The sequence below is a fragment of the Parasteatoda tepidariorum genome, chromosome 6 (assembly GCF_982258835.1).
Source record: "Parasteatoda tepidariorum strain Cologne lab strain chromosome 6, Ptep-v5.0, whole genome shotgun sequence".
NCBI classification, from domain to species: domain Eukaryota; kingdom Metazoa; phylum Arthropoda; class Arachnida; order Araneae; family Theridiidae; genus Parasteatoda; species Parasteatoda tepidariorum.
Window position 1 is genome coordinate 101,547,624 of NC_141760.1, and position 13,943 is coordinate 101,561,566.

Sequence of the window (13,943 nt, forward strand, 5' to 3'; positions counted from 1 at the left end):
TGCCGAAATTTTACTGAAGAAGGCGGCATTGAAAAAAATAAATTTATTTTTTTCAGATAAAAAAATTATAAATTAAATAAGAAAATTAAATAAATTTTGAAAAAATAAAAATATTTAAAAAATAAAATTCTGGTTATAACCATTAAAACAAAGAGGTACTAAATAGAGATTGTTAGAAAATCTTCAAATATCTTCAGACAATCAAACAGATTTGGAGCTGAGATGGCTCTGGGGATAGAGCATTCGCCTTCCAATGAGGTGAATTGGATTGAATCAAAGCTATCACCAGTCTATGTGAATTCTGCACCCGGCTCGCACCGACCACAGTTTTGATTTAAAATGTCCTCAGTGGTAGACGGATCATGGGTAAGAGTCCCCTTGGTTAATAAACATGTTTTGGTGGTTTTCCTCTCCATGAAATGCAAATGCGGATTATTTCCATCAAAAAGTCCTCAACGAAGACAAATTTCACCCAATACTTAATCCAGGAGTTCCCTTGTCTTCTGGATTGGGTTCAAAATTACAAGGCTACGGAGTTGAACATTAGTAGTAGTAAACCCAAAATTGGGTTAACTGTTCATCCGTGGTTATAAAATTAAAAAAAATGAAACAAATTTTTATACTTTGAATTGTATTTTAAATTTGATGATTTGTTAGATTGCGATAGTATTTTTATTTTTTCTCTGATTAAAAATAGATTTTTAACCTTTATTGTGTGTTTCAGTATATTTTTGGCAAGGGTTGTAAAATTTTTTTTTACAGGATTTCTTGACGGAACAGACTTTATATTAAGACGGATCACTTAAACCACTCTTTACCTCCCTATCTCTTATAATTTTAAAAAATATTATTGTTGGATAATATTTTGTTTTTCTTTAAAAATTTCGTCTGTCTGAAGAAATGGAAGAAAATTAAGCAAATCAAACGTAATTTCGTATTTTATATTGCAGGTTAATTTTGCAGGCTGACTTGCAATATTCCATGTTGCAGGTTAGATTTTAAGTAATATATTATTAATGGATTTTTAAAAAAAAAATTTAAATGGTGATAAATGTCGTAACATTTGTGAAAAGTAGACAAATATAAAGAAATATTCTTAAAACTCTTTACTTGCTTGTTTATATTTTTTTCATAGCACAAATATTACATTTTATAAGGTATGATTTTATTTTTATGTTTTCTTTTTCAGTATGGTTAAAGACAATATTTAATTAAAGTAAAACCAATTTTTAAAAAAAATACCAGATGCGGTATTTCCAATTTAAGTTTTTAATTAGTTTACAGTAAAAACTCAATTTTTTATATTTCTTAAACATAGTTTATTCTTACAATAGTTATATTTAAAAAAAATGCTTGATATTTTGATATCGTTTGTAAAAAAAAAAAAAAAAAAAAAAAAAAAAACGCACATGCAAATAAAGTATAACGAATAATTAATTGCTTTGAAATAAAATTTAATTACTAATTTTTCCCTTTAATTAAATTCTTTTTGAAATGTCACCTTTTTTAAAAAAGAGAATACTATGTTTAACAATTTTTTACTACAGTTTTTTTTTAATGATTAATACCAATCCATTTTTCAGGCTAAATTTCAAAATACACAATTCTTTTTTTAATATTTAGATTTATTATAAACAAATATAGGCATTTTGACGATAAAAACCATTATTATTATTGCGAGAATAGTAGAAGCGAATACAAACTAAAAAAATATTTTAAAAATATTTTTAACTTTATAACATTTTTATTTAGAAATGGTTCTAAACTGATAAGATACATTTCTATCTTAAAATATAAAGTACTTTTTTCAATTTGATTCATTTTAATAATGCAGCAAAAAAATTTTATTACTGTTGTCAGTCGTTAAAGTTTCCAGATTTTATTTTCATTCCTTATTTATTTTTTGATGAAGAAAAGAAATTTTTTATGGTTTGAGATAACAATTTATTTTAAGTCAGGAAATTGTTAATAATAATGATTACTTGGATAATATATTGAGTTGTTAAATTTGTGTGAAACTCATATACAATTTAGTAGCAATCTTTGTTTTATTTCTTACAAAAAATAGCAAACTACAAATAAAAATTTTTAAAATTATTATTTAAGCGTACTCTTATTTTTAAGGTGATAATTTCATAGTTGATAAAATTAGTTGACTTAATTATAAGATGTAAACATTAGTTAGCGCTATTTTAAAAATATAAAACGTGTTTATTCTATGATAATTAACTTATTTAGTCCAAACTTTTAAGATAAAGATTATAGGAAAACTGTCGAGAAAGAAAATATTTAAAATTAGTTTCGTGCTTATGTCAGTTGTATGCTTTATCACAAATTAAATATATGTTCTTTTGCCAAAATAAAAGGCAAATTTATTGTTTATTTATAAAAAAGCAAAATCGGAAATTATTTTTTACATTGAATTTCATGTGATTCCTAGGAAAGAAATATTAAGTAATTTTATTTCATGCACTACTAATATACAAACCATATTTAAACGGCTAATATTTTATTAAATTATATTGTAAAAGTATTTTTCACTTAAAATTTAACATTATAGTTGTTTGAGATTTAATATTACGTAACTTGAAAGTTGTATTTTGTATCGATGATAATAAAATAAAGAGTTTGTGTGCCTACGTGCGCGTGTATGAGCAGCTGGTCACATAAACTCTTGAAATTAAAACAGTGAGTCCATGGGGCAACTTCAGCCTCCCAACTGAAAAAAGAAATGAACATTCCAAAATTTGATCTAATTAGTTCCGAAGTGGTAAGGATACTAGCAAAATTCTTTCCGGAGATGCAGAAAGATATAAATATTCATTAAATTGCTGTTTCAAAAATCTTGCGCGTTTAATTGTCTTTAAAAGTTTTCATACAAAAATTTCAATAATTTTATTAAAACCTACTAAACTAATTAATTTTATCAATTCAATTTGTCATTTTTTCAACTCTAAAATTATATAACAAAAAAAAATCATGTTGTCAAACAAAAAATCATGAAAGTTTAATAAAAAAAAATAACATGTACAATAAAAGAAACAGTGACTTTTAGTGTTCTATAATCTATGTATCATTTATTCTATTGCTTAATCTTCTAATCTACACAATTTATTAAATTATTATAGAATTAAGTTAAAAAGACTCGTAACTAGCATTATTTACAAAAGCATTATTAAAACGAAATAATAAAAGTAAATAATAAAAGTTCCAGCCAACTTTTTTTATTTATTAGATTTTCAGAGTGCAGATGGCTCTTTCGGGCGACCTTAAGGAGCGACATTTGAAAAGGGAAACAGTTTCAGCATCCTTTTAACCCTAAACGGTTCTGAATTTCCAAATATTTAAACGTTAGTGATGTTTGAAAAACAACTTTGCTGGATTAAAAACAGAGCTTGTTGCACGTTTTTTTAATAATCAATTATTTTTTATTCGCAAGCTCAAGGATCAACGTTGGTCGATCCCATGTGAGGGCTACGTCACCAAATTAGTAGTACAGTTATTTGTATTTATTTTGGTTACAGCTACACTTGTGAAACATGTTTCTAATTAACCAAATAATTTCGAATCAAAGGCAAATAAAATATAAAAAATAAGTCATGTACTAGGGAGAAAAATAAATGGCAAAACATTCGTATATTAAGGTAAATGTTGAACTATCATGAATTGGTTAGATAAATATTTGGTATCAAATGTTTCTAAATACATCAAATATTCATTTGAACTTCAAAAAACGTCTAATCTAATAACGTGAAGTCATAAAAAAAGCAACAAATAAAAATTTGGAATTATTTAAATTTTATAAATAGTGCCGGGATATGACACTAAATTTTATGCATGATTTTGTAGTATTAATTATTATCTATTTACTGATTTTATATTTATTATTTTAAAAAATATATATATATTTTTTTATCCCGTTTGAAGAACCAGGTTTTAACTGGTCGTAAATATTTATTAAGTAACTTTTTTGCATTGGCAGACAATGTTATTAAATGCAACTGTCATCTATTTTTTTATTTTTTTTGAACTTGTTTTCATTTTATATTAGATCTCAAGAGTTTAAAGGATTTTTCGTTTTTTAAAAAAGAAAAGTTTTATTTTTAAGAATGACTTGAAAGTGGTTTCCTGCAATGTCACTAAGAAAGTTATTTATTTATTTAATTATTAGTTAGCTTATCTTTTTGGATTTAGAAACTGCTTTGTTAAAGACAAATTATAATTTTTTTTATTTACAAACGTTTTGTGGATTATATTGCAATTCAGTTTTTATCATTTATAGATATTTTTGGCATTTTGAATGTTCTGAATTTTTGAACTTTTTTTTTAATAAAAACTTTTGTTTGTAGGTCCGACTCGAAAACAAAATTTTTTGTTTGTTTGCTATTAAATTACTTTTGAACTTTAACGAATATTTTGTTAAATTCAAATCAGATTTTTTAAAAATATTTGTTAAACAAATATTTGTTACAATATTTGTTAAATTCAACAAATATTAAATGTTCTCTAACAAATATTTGATGAATTCAAATCAGAATCAGTCGGATTTTATCGCAATTCAGTTTATATCGTTTATACATATTTTTGGCATTTTAAATCTTTCGAATTTTTGGACTTTTTTTAATAAAAACGTTTGTAAGTCCGACTCGTAAATAATATCTTTTAGTTTGCTATTAAATTACTTTTGAACTCTAACAAATATTTTCGTAAGTTCAAATATAACAAATTTTAACACTTTTTTTGAGGTTACAAATTATATATTAATAACTATACCAAAATTCTAAAACTTTTTCCTGAATTATAAATTTTATACGAGATCTCTAAATTTTAAGGATTTTTATTTTCAAATTTCTTTTTTTTTCAAAACAATCCAAATTATTTAGAATTATATTTTTAGTATGATTTCATGCCATATGATATTATCACGTAAAATATTATCTGAGAATTAAGCCTTGGTCAATAATAGGGGTGTTATTAAAGATGGTGTTCTGCAAACTATCTGCGCATGAAAGCAATCTATAAAAAGAACTCACTCGATAACGTGATGAGAACGAGTGCCAAAACAGAGAACCGTCCCACGTTTTGCATGATTTTCCTCTTCCAAGCGGGATGCAGAACACACTACAACCTCCAGAGATCTGTTTCATCCTACAAACTCTCTTCTTCTCTTTCCGAAGAAGAAGATGCCCGACGCGCCCTCCCTTTCTCACTTCACCTGGAAGTTCGAATTGAGGAAGAGACTGAAAAAGAACCGAAGGAAGAAGAAGAAAAAAAAAGGAGGAAGATCGAGGTAGATGTCGTTTGGAGAAGCAAAAAAGGAACCGAAAAACATTAGTTTGGACCTTCTTTTTATACTATTGATGTCAAAGACTTTATTGCGATGTTTTTTGAATTGATTATTTTTTTTTTCTTTTTCATACAAACTCCTTAGGTTTTCGAATTTTTTCCCCTTTTTTCTTCTTTTTTTTTAATTTCGTAACTGATCGCATAAACGAGGAGAAAAAATTTCTAAACGGGACGGCTATTTTTTACTCCGTCCTTTTCGTTTACTCTTTTTTGTGTTTTTTGAGATGGCTAGTGAGTGGCAGCCTTAAGAAATCGTCTGAAAAAAGTAAAGCTGGAATATTCGTCACTGTGTCACATATGTCAGGCGAATTCAATTTTGAATTCAATAGAACATTTCTTTTTATTGTGTTTTTATAAATTGTACATTTTTTAATTAATATCCTTTTCTTAGAATGCATCTTCCCTGCATCACAGCATTAAGAAATCGTCTGAAATAAGTAAAGCTGGAATATTCGTCATTGTGTGACGTATTTCAGACGAATTCAATTTTGATTTCAATAGAAAAAAATTTTTAATTGTTTTTTTTTATAAATTGTACATTTTTTATTTAGTGTCATTTTCTTAGAATGCATCTTCCCTACATCTACATTCGTACTAGAAATTATTTATTTATAAATGGTTATTGAAAATTATTCGTTCAAAATTGTTCCTCATTAGTTGTTTACTTTTTTTATGTTCACTACATCTTTGAAATGGCTAGTGAGTGGCAGCGTTAAGAAATCGTCTGAAAAAAGTAAAGCTAGAATATTCGTCACTGTGTCACATTTCAGAAGAATTCAATCGAAAATTTTTTTTATTGTTTTTTTTTTATAAATTGTACATTTTTTAATTGTTGTCATTTTCATAGAATGCATCTTCCCTACATCTACATTCGTACTAGAAATTATTTATTTATAAATGGTTATTGAAAATTATTCGTTCAAAATTGTTCCCCGTTGGTTGTTTACTATTTATTTAATGGCTGAGTAATAACTACGCTGAAAAAAATATGGTCATAACTATAAGAATATGGGAAAATGTATCGTGTTACTGACTATGGGAGCACCAAAAAAAAATACTCGATAATTTTTGCAAAAACGCTTTTGCAATTATTTTGGTAATTATTAACAACCAGTGGATAGGTGAGATAATTCACGTCAGCTTAGACACGTCTATTTAACACTGCTTGAATTATGACAACCTAACAAACTGAATTATTATAGACGATTATAGTTCAGCTTCCAGACGATTATAGTTCAGTAAATTTCAGCTTCCTACCTTTCGTTGCCAACACTAAAATGAAATTTCTATAATCGTGTGAATAAAATTGCTTTATCATAAATAAATAATGTTGATTTATATTGAAGAGAATTTAAATCATATAAATATGTTGTTCTGCAATACTTTTTGGCCATAATATGAAATTATTAAATTTATTTCAACTTTAAAAAAAAATATGTGGTATGATTTTAAATTTTCAAAAACTTTTACTCGAAGTTTAAACATGTCTAATCTATTCTAACTTTTAGATTTTCGTTATATTTTAAAATATAACTTCATTAGTTCAGAAACTTGGAAAAAAGGAAAAACCGGGAAAATCTTTGGATGTGGTAAAAATTTATAACGAAAGTAGTGTAGTCTACATTTTTAATATTTTAGATATGACAAAAATAGCACTATATTTTTCCGTCTTTGTCTGCTACAAAAAAGTAATTTTTTTAAAATTTTTATTGCATATTTTTTTTAGTTCTATGTTTGTTAGTTTCTTATGTTAGAAAATAATCTAAATTTTGATTGGTGCTAAAATGTACATTAATATTACTCTGTAAATTGCATTGTCGTTAGACATATAGAGGTCAAGTCCAATTTTAAAGAATCTAGCATGTTAAAAAGAGACCACCATTGTGATTTAGATAAATTCTAATTAAAGATAAATTTTGTTTGTGTCAGTCAGAAAACGATGAAAACTTTTATTGTCACATGACAACGAGCTCCCGTCGCGATTTGAGCCCTCTAGATTGACGATATATACACTTAATCCTATGCTAGAGTCTTGATTGACGATAAGTACACTTAATCCTACATTTCTGTACTCACTTGCATAAAAATTTGATACAATCTTTCTCGTTTTTGCTTAACCTTTTGCTTTCGGCACGTTGAAGTCATTTTGGTCCACTTACAGGGGTCTGTTTAGAAGAAACTTGGGTCCGTTAACGGACCCTTCACAAAATATCTTTTCATAAAAACGGACCCTTCACAAAATATTTTAACTTAAAAACGGACCCTTCACAAAATATTTTAACGTAAAAACGGACCCTTCACAAAATATTTTAACTTAAAAACGGACCGTTTGCAAATTTGTTTATCTTCATTATTATTTTGTTAATCGAATAAACCCTTTCCAGAGCAGAAAACAAGAAAGATGGATGTAAACGAATTAAGTTTTATCTTCGGCAGACGATTCTTCCATTATTCGTTCGAAATTAATATTCTGCGTCCAGCAGAATAGGCTAAATACCAAATATTTTCATGTTACATCTCTAATTTAGGAGCAGCAATTGTTGTTTATTTTTTAAAATTTAATTTTTTTAATTATAATTTTACAGTGTTGAGCATAATCTTGTATGTCTTTACAATTTTAAAACTCCTTGAAAAAATTTTTTTTTGCAATAAAGGACCCTATTTGAACAAATTCATAAAAGCGGACCCTGGTTGAAGGAATGTGAGTAATTTTTTCACAATTTCACGAAAAACGGACCTTTCAGAAAATGTCTGGACAGACCCCTGACTTATTGTAGCAGCCGTAAGCAAGAGGTTAAACGGTGACTTTTACAGTAGTGATCTAGTTTTGCAAATTTTGTGAGTAACTTGAAATGAAATGTAACTTAGTACATTATTTATTTTATTTAACTGTAATTTTAAATTTTTCTGAACGTAATTTCGTTTTTTCAAAATTGATTACATTTGATGCAAAATTGATTGATTGGCAAAATGGGCCTTGGTTTTGATTTAATGGCGTCCACACAAGTCTCAATTGTAATTGTTCAAATGTAATTGTTTCAATTGTTCAAGAGTAATAATAAAAGTGCGCATGAGTTGCTTTGGCGATCGCTGCTGCTTTTCTTTTTCTTTTCAGATATTTTAATGTATTTGCATAGTAATAATTTAAAATATGTATACATTCTTTTTATTATTAACGTTTAATGACTGTCTTGACGGTGATTTTAATATAAATTATATGCTGGTTATATGACGGTGATTTTAATAATATGCTGAAGAAGAAAAAGTATTTTGAAACACTTACATAGGCAGGATTTGAAAACCAATCCGACGACAAACATCCATTGAGACAGTTTTTGCAACCCATGATTTGAATATGTTGTGGCGTTTAACCGGGTTAATCCAGAAAGAAAAAGCTCTTGACTAATGGGTAACCAGTTATCGTAATAAGACGATCACGACTTTTTGTTGATTTTTTTTTGAAATATATTATTACATAAATTTTTTGAAATATTGGAAATAAGAAAGTTTAATTGTTTTATGTTAATACATTCTATACCGTTCCTCACGTCTTGCTAAAAAACCTCGTCACATTTTGCATCTTCAGGTAATTTTTGAAAGTCCCTTCTGGTGATGATATGAGTCGCTCAGAAGCCAATGCGTTTAAGTCCAATTGAGAAAATTAATGTTTTTTGATACATTAGTTTTTAAAATTCCTGGTTTATTAATTTAATTAGAAAAGCGTATAAACTCTTTTTTCGAGGTGTAAACTCTGCAAAAAAACAAGATATGTACAGGATGTGTAAATAAAAACGTAAGTATTTATTGAAATAATGACAGCATCTTAAAAATTTTAGGACTTATACCTTTTGGCAGTTGAAAAAGATAGGAAATTTATGTCTTCTAGTATAAACGAACTTCGATTTTTCTCAATCATCACTAGATACAGTGACTAATAGAAAATAAACTGTTGGATTATTTCAAAAATTGTTTTTTACTTCAAAACTAAAGTGGCACTTTTCTTTGTTTTAGTAAATGAAAAAAAAAAAATAATACCGCATTTTAAAAAAATACTACGAAAAATACCATACCCCTTTTTTTGGTGAAAAAATACTACCGTAGTATTAAAAATACTACGTCTGGCAACCCTGGTTACTATGAATTTCTTGTTTTTCAGTGTTACCAACAAATATCGAAAGAAGAAGAAGAATTTAATTTTTATTTCAAAGTTTATGTAAAAAAATATTCATATAAGGTGGATTTATTCACAATGGCTTCTGAAATTATTATATAATATATTCAGAAGCTATTAAAAAAAGGGCTGTCTAACCTAGAAAAAAGTAACCAACGAGTAAATCCTTTAATAACTAAGAAGATTATTATTTATTTCATCAAAATTTCCAAAAATCAGAAAATATCAAAAAATGGACTTCCGCATTGGCTTCTGAGCGGCTCATATCGTAATAAATTCACCTAATTACAATAAAAATCGATTTTGACTTAGGTTACACTTCGCTCATATTTTCAGTTAAAATTTGAGTACTGTAGCTAATCGGATTTTTGATTGATGATTAATTTCTTTTAGTGATATTATTACGATAAATTTTATCTCTAGTCCTTAACAAATGAATAAAATGGATTTTGTCTTTAATTACAAAGCTCCGGAAGAAATTTGAGTTCATAAGCTGGTCGAAAAATGATTGAAATGTTCATTTAAAGATTCTACCCCAACGCACACGAAAGCGAGTTAATTAAATTAATTCTTTTTATAGATGATTTTCTTAGAGATAGGAATAAATCACTTTGGAAATTACTATTTTCTAAATTTTACAACAAATCTATTACTATTCAAATACATTATTAATTAAAAGAAATCGAATTTCAGATTTTTAATAACACAGTTTTATCAGTTTTTGTAATTTTTTTTATAATCTGCATTTTTTTAAAAAACCAAAACTTTTTTACACTATTGGAAGTTTGTTTTTATACGAAAATATTTAAAGCATTGAATGAAATAAATTGACATCTATATGTTAAAGAAATAAAAAGGCTATCACGAAAAAATAGCTTTTTACGGATATTGAATAAAACTAATTTTTTTTAAACTTAATGTTAATATGTACGTTACCTGCTTAAGTAAATTAAATATAATCAAACGAAATAATAAACCTTATTTCAATATTGAGGACACTGAAAAAATAAAGATTCTCTACTTTTTTTTGTTCTAAATAAAATACATCACATTTACATTTAGTTATTTTTAAATCTCTAATTTTCTTCGAAAAGTATTTGAAAATAATTTTTTTTATTATTTATCCCTTTTTTTTCATATCAAAGATAAAGTAGAGAAATTTGATGAAGAAAGACTAAATATTTTTTTAGTAAGTTGGTTTAGTACTTCTTTGATTATGAAATTTTCATTAATGGAGTAGCTAAGAAAAAACAGTGTATAGAGAAATAGAAAAGTATAAGAGATACTCCTAATCAAAGAAAAAAGTAAGATTAAAAGAGAAAAAAACTCTTTTTTGGGGCAAAAAATATGTACTTTAATCAATGAAAATGAATCTTAACGATCAAAGTTCTTTTTTTGATGTATGTCGAGAAAATTTGATTGTTCGACGCCTTCAGTGTTTTCAAAAAGAAACTATTTATTCAGTGTTCAAAATTAATCTTGCTAGTATAATGAAGTAAATAAAACTGATTCGAAATATATGTTTTATTATTTTGATGTAAAAAATATTCTTATATATTATTCAGATTTTATGATTTGCATTCGTAATTTTTATGTTTATATTGTAAGGAATATTTATTAAGTTTGTAATAATTTTAAAGACAAATAAGAATAGTAGAGGTTTCATTAATTTTGAACTACAGTCTCTGGCTAAATTATTAGACTCACTTTAAGATTCTATGTAAATTCTTAAATTATCAGGTGATACTATACAGCTTTATTGTTTTCACGTGACTGAAACCGGTTTGTACTTGTTTACGTTCGTGTATCAATTGGTTAACATTGTAATGCAATGCGCTTAAAATAAATACAAACAAGAATTGTATGAAAAAGATCCTGAATGAAAACTCATCACATGTATGTTTAAATATAAAAGTATTGCACATAAACTGGTGCAAAACATGTAATTATTAAGAAACTACAGTGCGTCTAACAATTTTGTCTAATTATTGTAATATATTAATATAATACCTGATGTAATAAATATTCTATGTTTATATAATATATCGTCTAATTTGTCCAATCGCTGAATTTATATTATATCTAATTTAACTCATTGATACACGTACGTAAACAAGTGCAAACCGGTTTCAGTCGCGTAAAGACAATAAAGCTGTATAGTATCACCTGATAATTAAGATTTTACATAGAATCTTACAGTGAGTCTACTAATATGGCCAGGGTCTGTATAAGCACGGAATTTCGCGTTTAGAATTGGTAATGGAGATAATTTAAATTTTATGCTGTTTATTTATTTATTTTATGAACTCAAATATCCGACTTTTATGAATAAAAAATGCTCAAAAGTTCTATCGAAAAATTAAGAGGGATAATAACAGGCATCATGTGGATGATAATTGACCATAGAGCGTGGGATATCAAGTCACATTGTGAGAATGGACATTGTGACAAACCATGCATGTGTAAACGTCACCCTGGAGAACTTGCTACTGCTTAAGATTTATTTGTACCGTTATTAGTAAAACAATTGTTTAATATGGCATCCACTGACATTATTGCTTAGTCTACAATGTCATAAAAAGGATTCCCAGACGCGGTCAAAGATGCCAGGTCTGCAGGAACGACGATAATCCGCGTTAAAATATCTGGAGTCTCCGCTTTTTGCCGCATGCGTTTTTCAATGCCTTTACTTGTTAAGGCGAACCGGATTCGAATTCCAGTCGATACGAATTCCGCACATGGCTTGCACCGACCACAGTGCTGACGTGAAATATCCTCAGTGGTAGACGGATCATGGGTTAGAGTGCCCTTGCCGTCATTCTAACCGTTAGAGGTTCTCGTGGTTTTCCTCTCCATGAGCCGCAGTCCCGCAGTGGACTGATCGTTAAGACACGGTTCGCAGCAGATCACTGAAGTCTAGCATTACCGGCTACGGTCAATGTGTGTGTGGGTGCCCACTTTGGTCTGTCTGCGTAGGGAGACCGAGGGTGTGCGGTATGGGTCCTCGTTAAACCACCGTAAAGTGCTCGACTTCGCGTGCAGGTCGTCGGTCTACTGAAGCAAGGGTTCCATCCCCTCTGCAGAGGATCAAAATTGGGATGGCATGTCTTCGGATCATCCTCAGGGATGTTTCCCAGACCTTCGCCAATAGCCCATTGTGCTGCTCTAGGGCGACGTAAATGAACAACAACAACTCCATGTAACGCAAATGCGGGTTAGCTCCATCAAAAAGTACTCCCCGAAGGTAAAATTTCTCCCAATACTCAAACCAGGAGTTCCGTTGTCTTCTGAATTGGATTCAAAATTACTAGGCCACGGAGTTGAATATAAGTAGTCGTAAACCCATTATTCTGGGTCGGCTGTTCAAAGACGGTTATAAAATAAAATAAAATGCTTTTACTTGTTCCGCGATTGCCTGGTTGGTAGGGCACTGGGCCCATGTCCAAGAGATCGTGGCTTCAATCCCGCCGGCCGAAGACTCCCCGTGTAGTAAATGGTGATCGATGTACGTTAAATCTCTCGATTCACTAAGTCCTTCATGTTCCCATGACAAATCATACCTCTGGGGATACTGATCCAGGAGTTTCATTGTCTTCTGGATTGGTTCAAAATTATATCGTTACAGTTTGTACAGTACGAATTTATATCGTTACAGTTATCGTGATTTAAATCATGCTATTCTTGACTATCATAATTATAGATTTTATATACACGATGTTTATAATTAGCAAAAAGAGCCTAAAGTTTATAGCTTGAATCGAGAAGCTATTTGTCGTAAAATTTCGATAAAAAAGAGATCTTTAGAAAGGTTCAAAATAGTTTCGATGCAATGAATATGATGGGGATCCAGAAAAAAAAAGTCTTCATACTCAAATCAAAATTCTTGATGATCCCATCAAATAATTTTGATGGTTTATGTTGGTTTCAGTGCGATTCATGATGGTTAAACATCATTTGATGGCCAGCATCATCCATCATTTTCTATTATGCGTTCATGGTTTTTGATATGCCAGTAAACTTCGTTTAATACTATGATTGTTAACCATCAAGAGAAGTTTGATTTTTCATCCACCAACAATCCATGATGGTACATGATGGTTCCAACTGTACATTTCCATGACGACTTAATGGGAATTCCTGTTGGTTCACAGGAATATACCATAAAAGTAATTTGGTATCTTTAATGTTGAACCATCATAAATCAGTCCAAATTCCTGCATTGGGATGATGGTTGTTCATGATCGTTCCAACATTTGATTTCCGAGAAATTATGATGGAAATTTCTGATTGTTTAACATGAACAAACCATCAAAGCAAGTTGTTATTCTTATGTTGGACCATCATAAATCAGTCCGAATTCCTACATTGGGATGATGGTTGTTCATGATCGTTCCAACATTTGATTTCCGAGAAATTATGATGGAAA

The 13,943-nt window shown here is 28.6% G+C and overlaps 1 protein-coding gene across 1 annotated transcript in view; it reads right to left on the minus strand.

Annotated features, from left to right (window-relative positions):
• The window catches only part of LOC107449367 (uncharacterized), a 73,966-nt gene extending 68,741 nt beyond the window's left edge, over positions 1-5,225 (minus strand). The window contains exon 1 of the mRNA XM_087166302.1: positions 5,034-5,225. Within this exon, the coding sequence (XP_087022428.1) occupies positions 5,034-5,088 (55 nt within the window). The 5' untranslated portion in view covers positions 5,089-5,225. The remainder of the gene's footprint in view (positions 1-5,033) is intronic.
• Between the last annotated feature and the right edge of the window lie 8,718 nt (positions 5,226-13,943).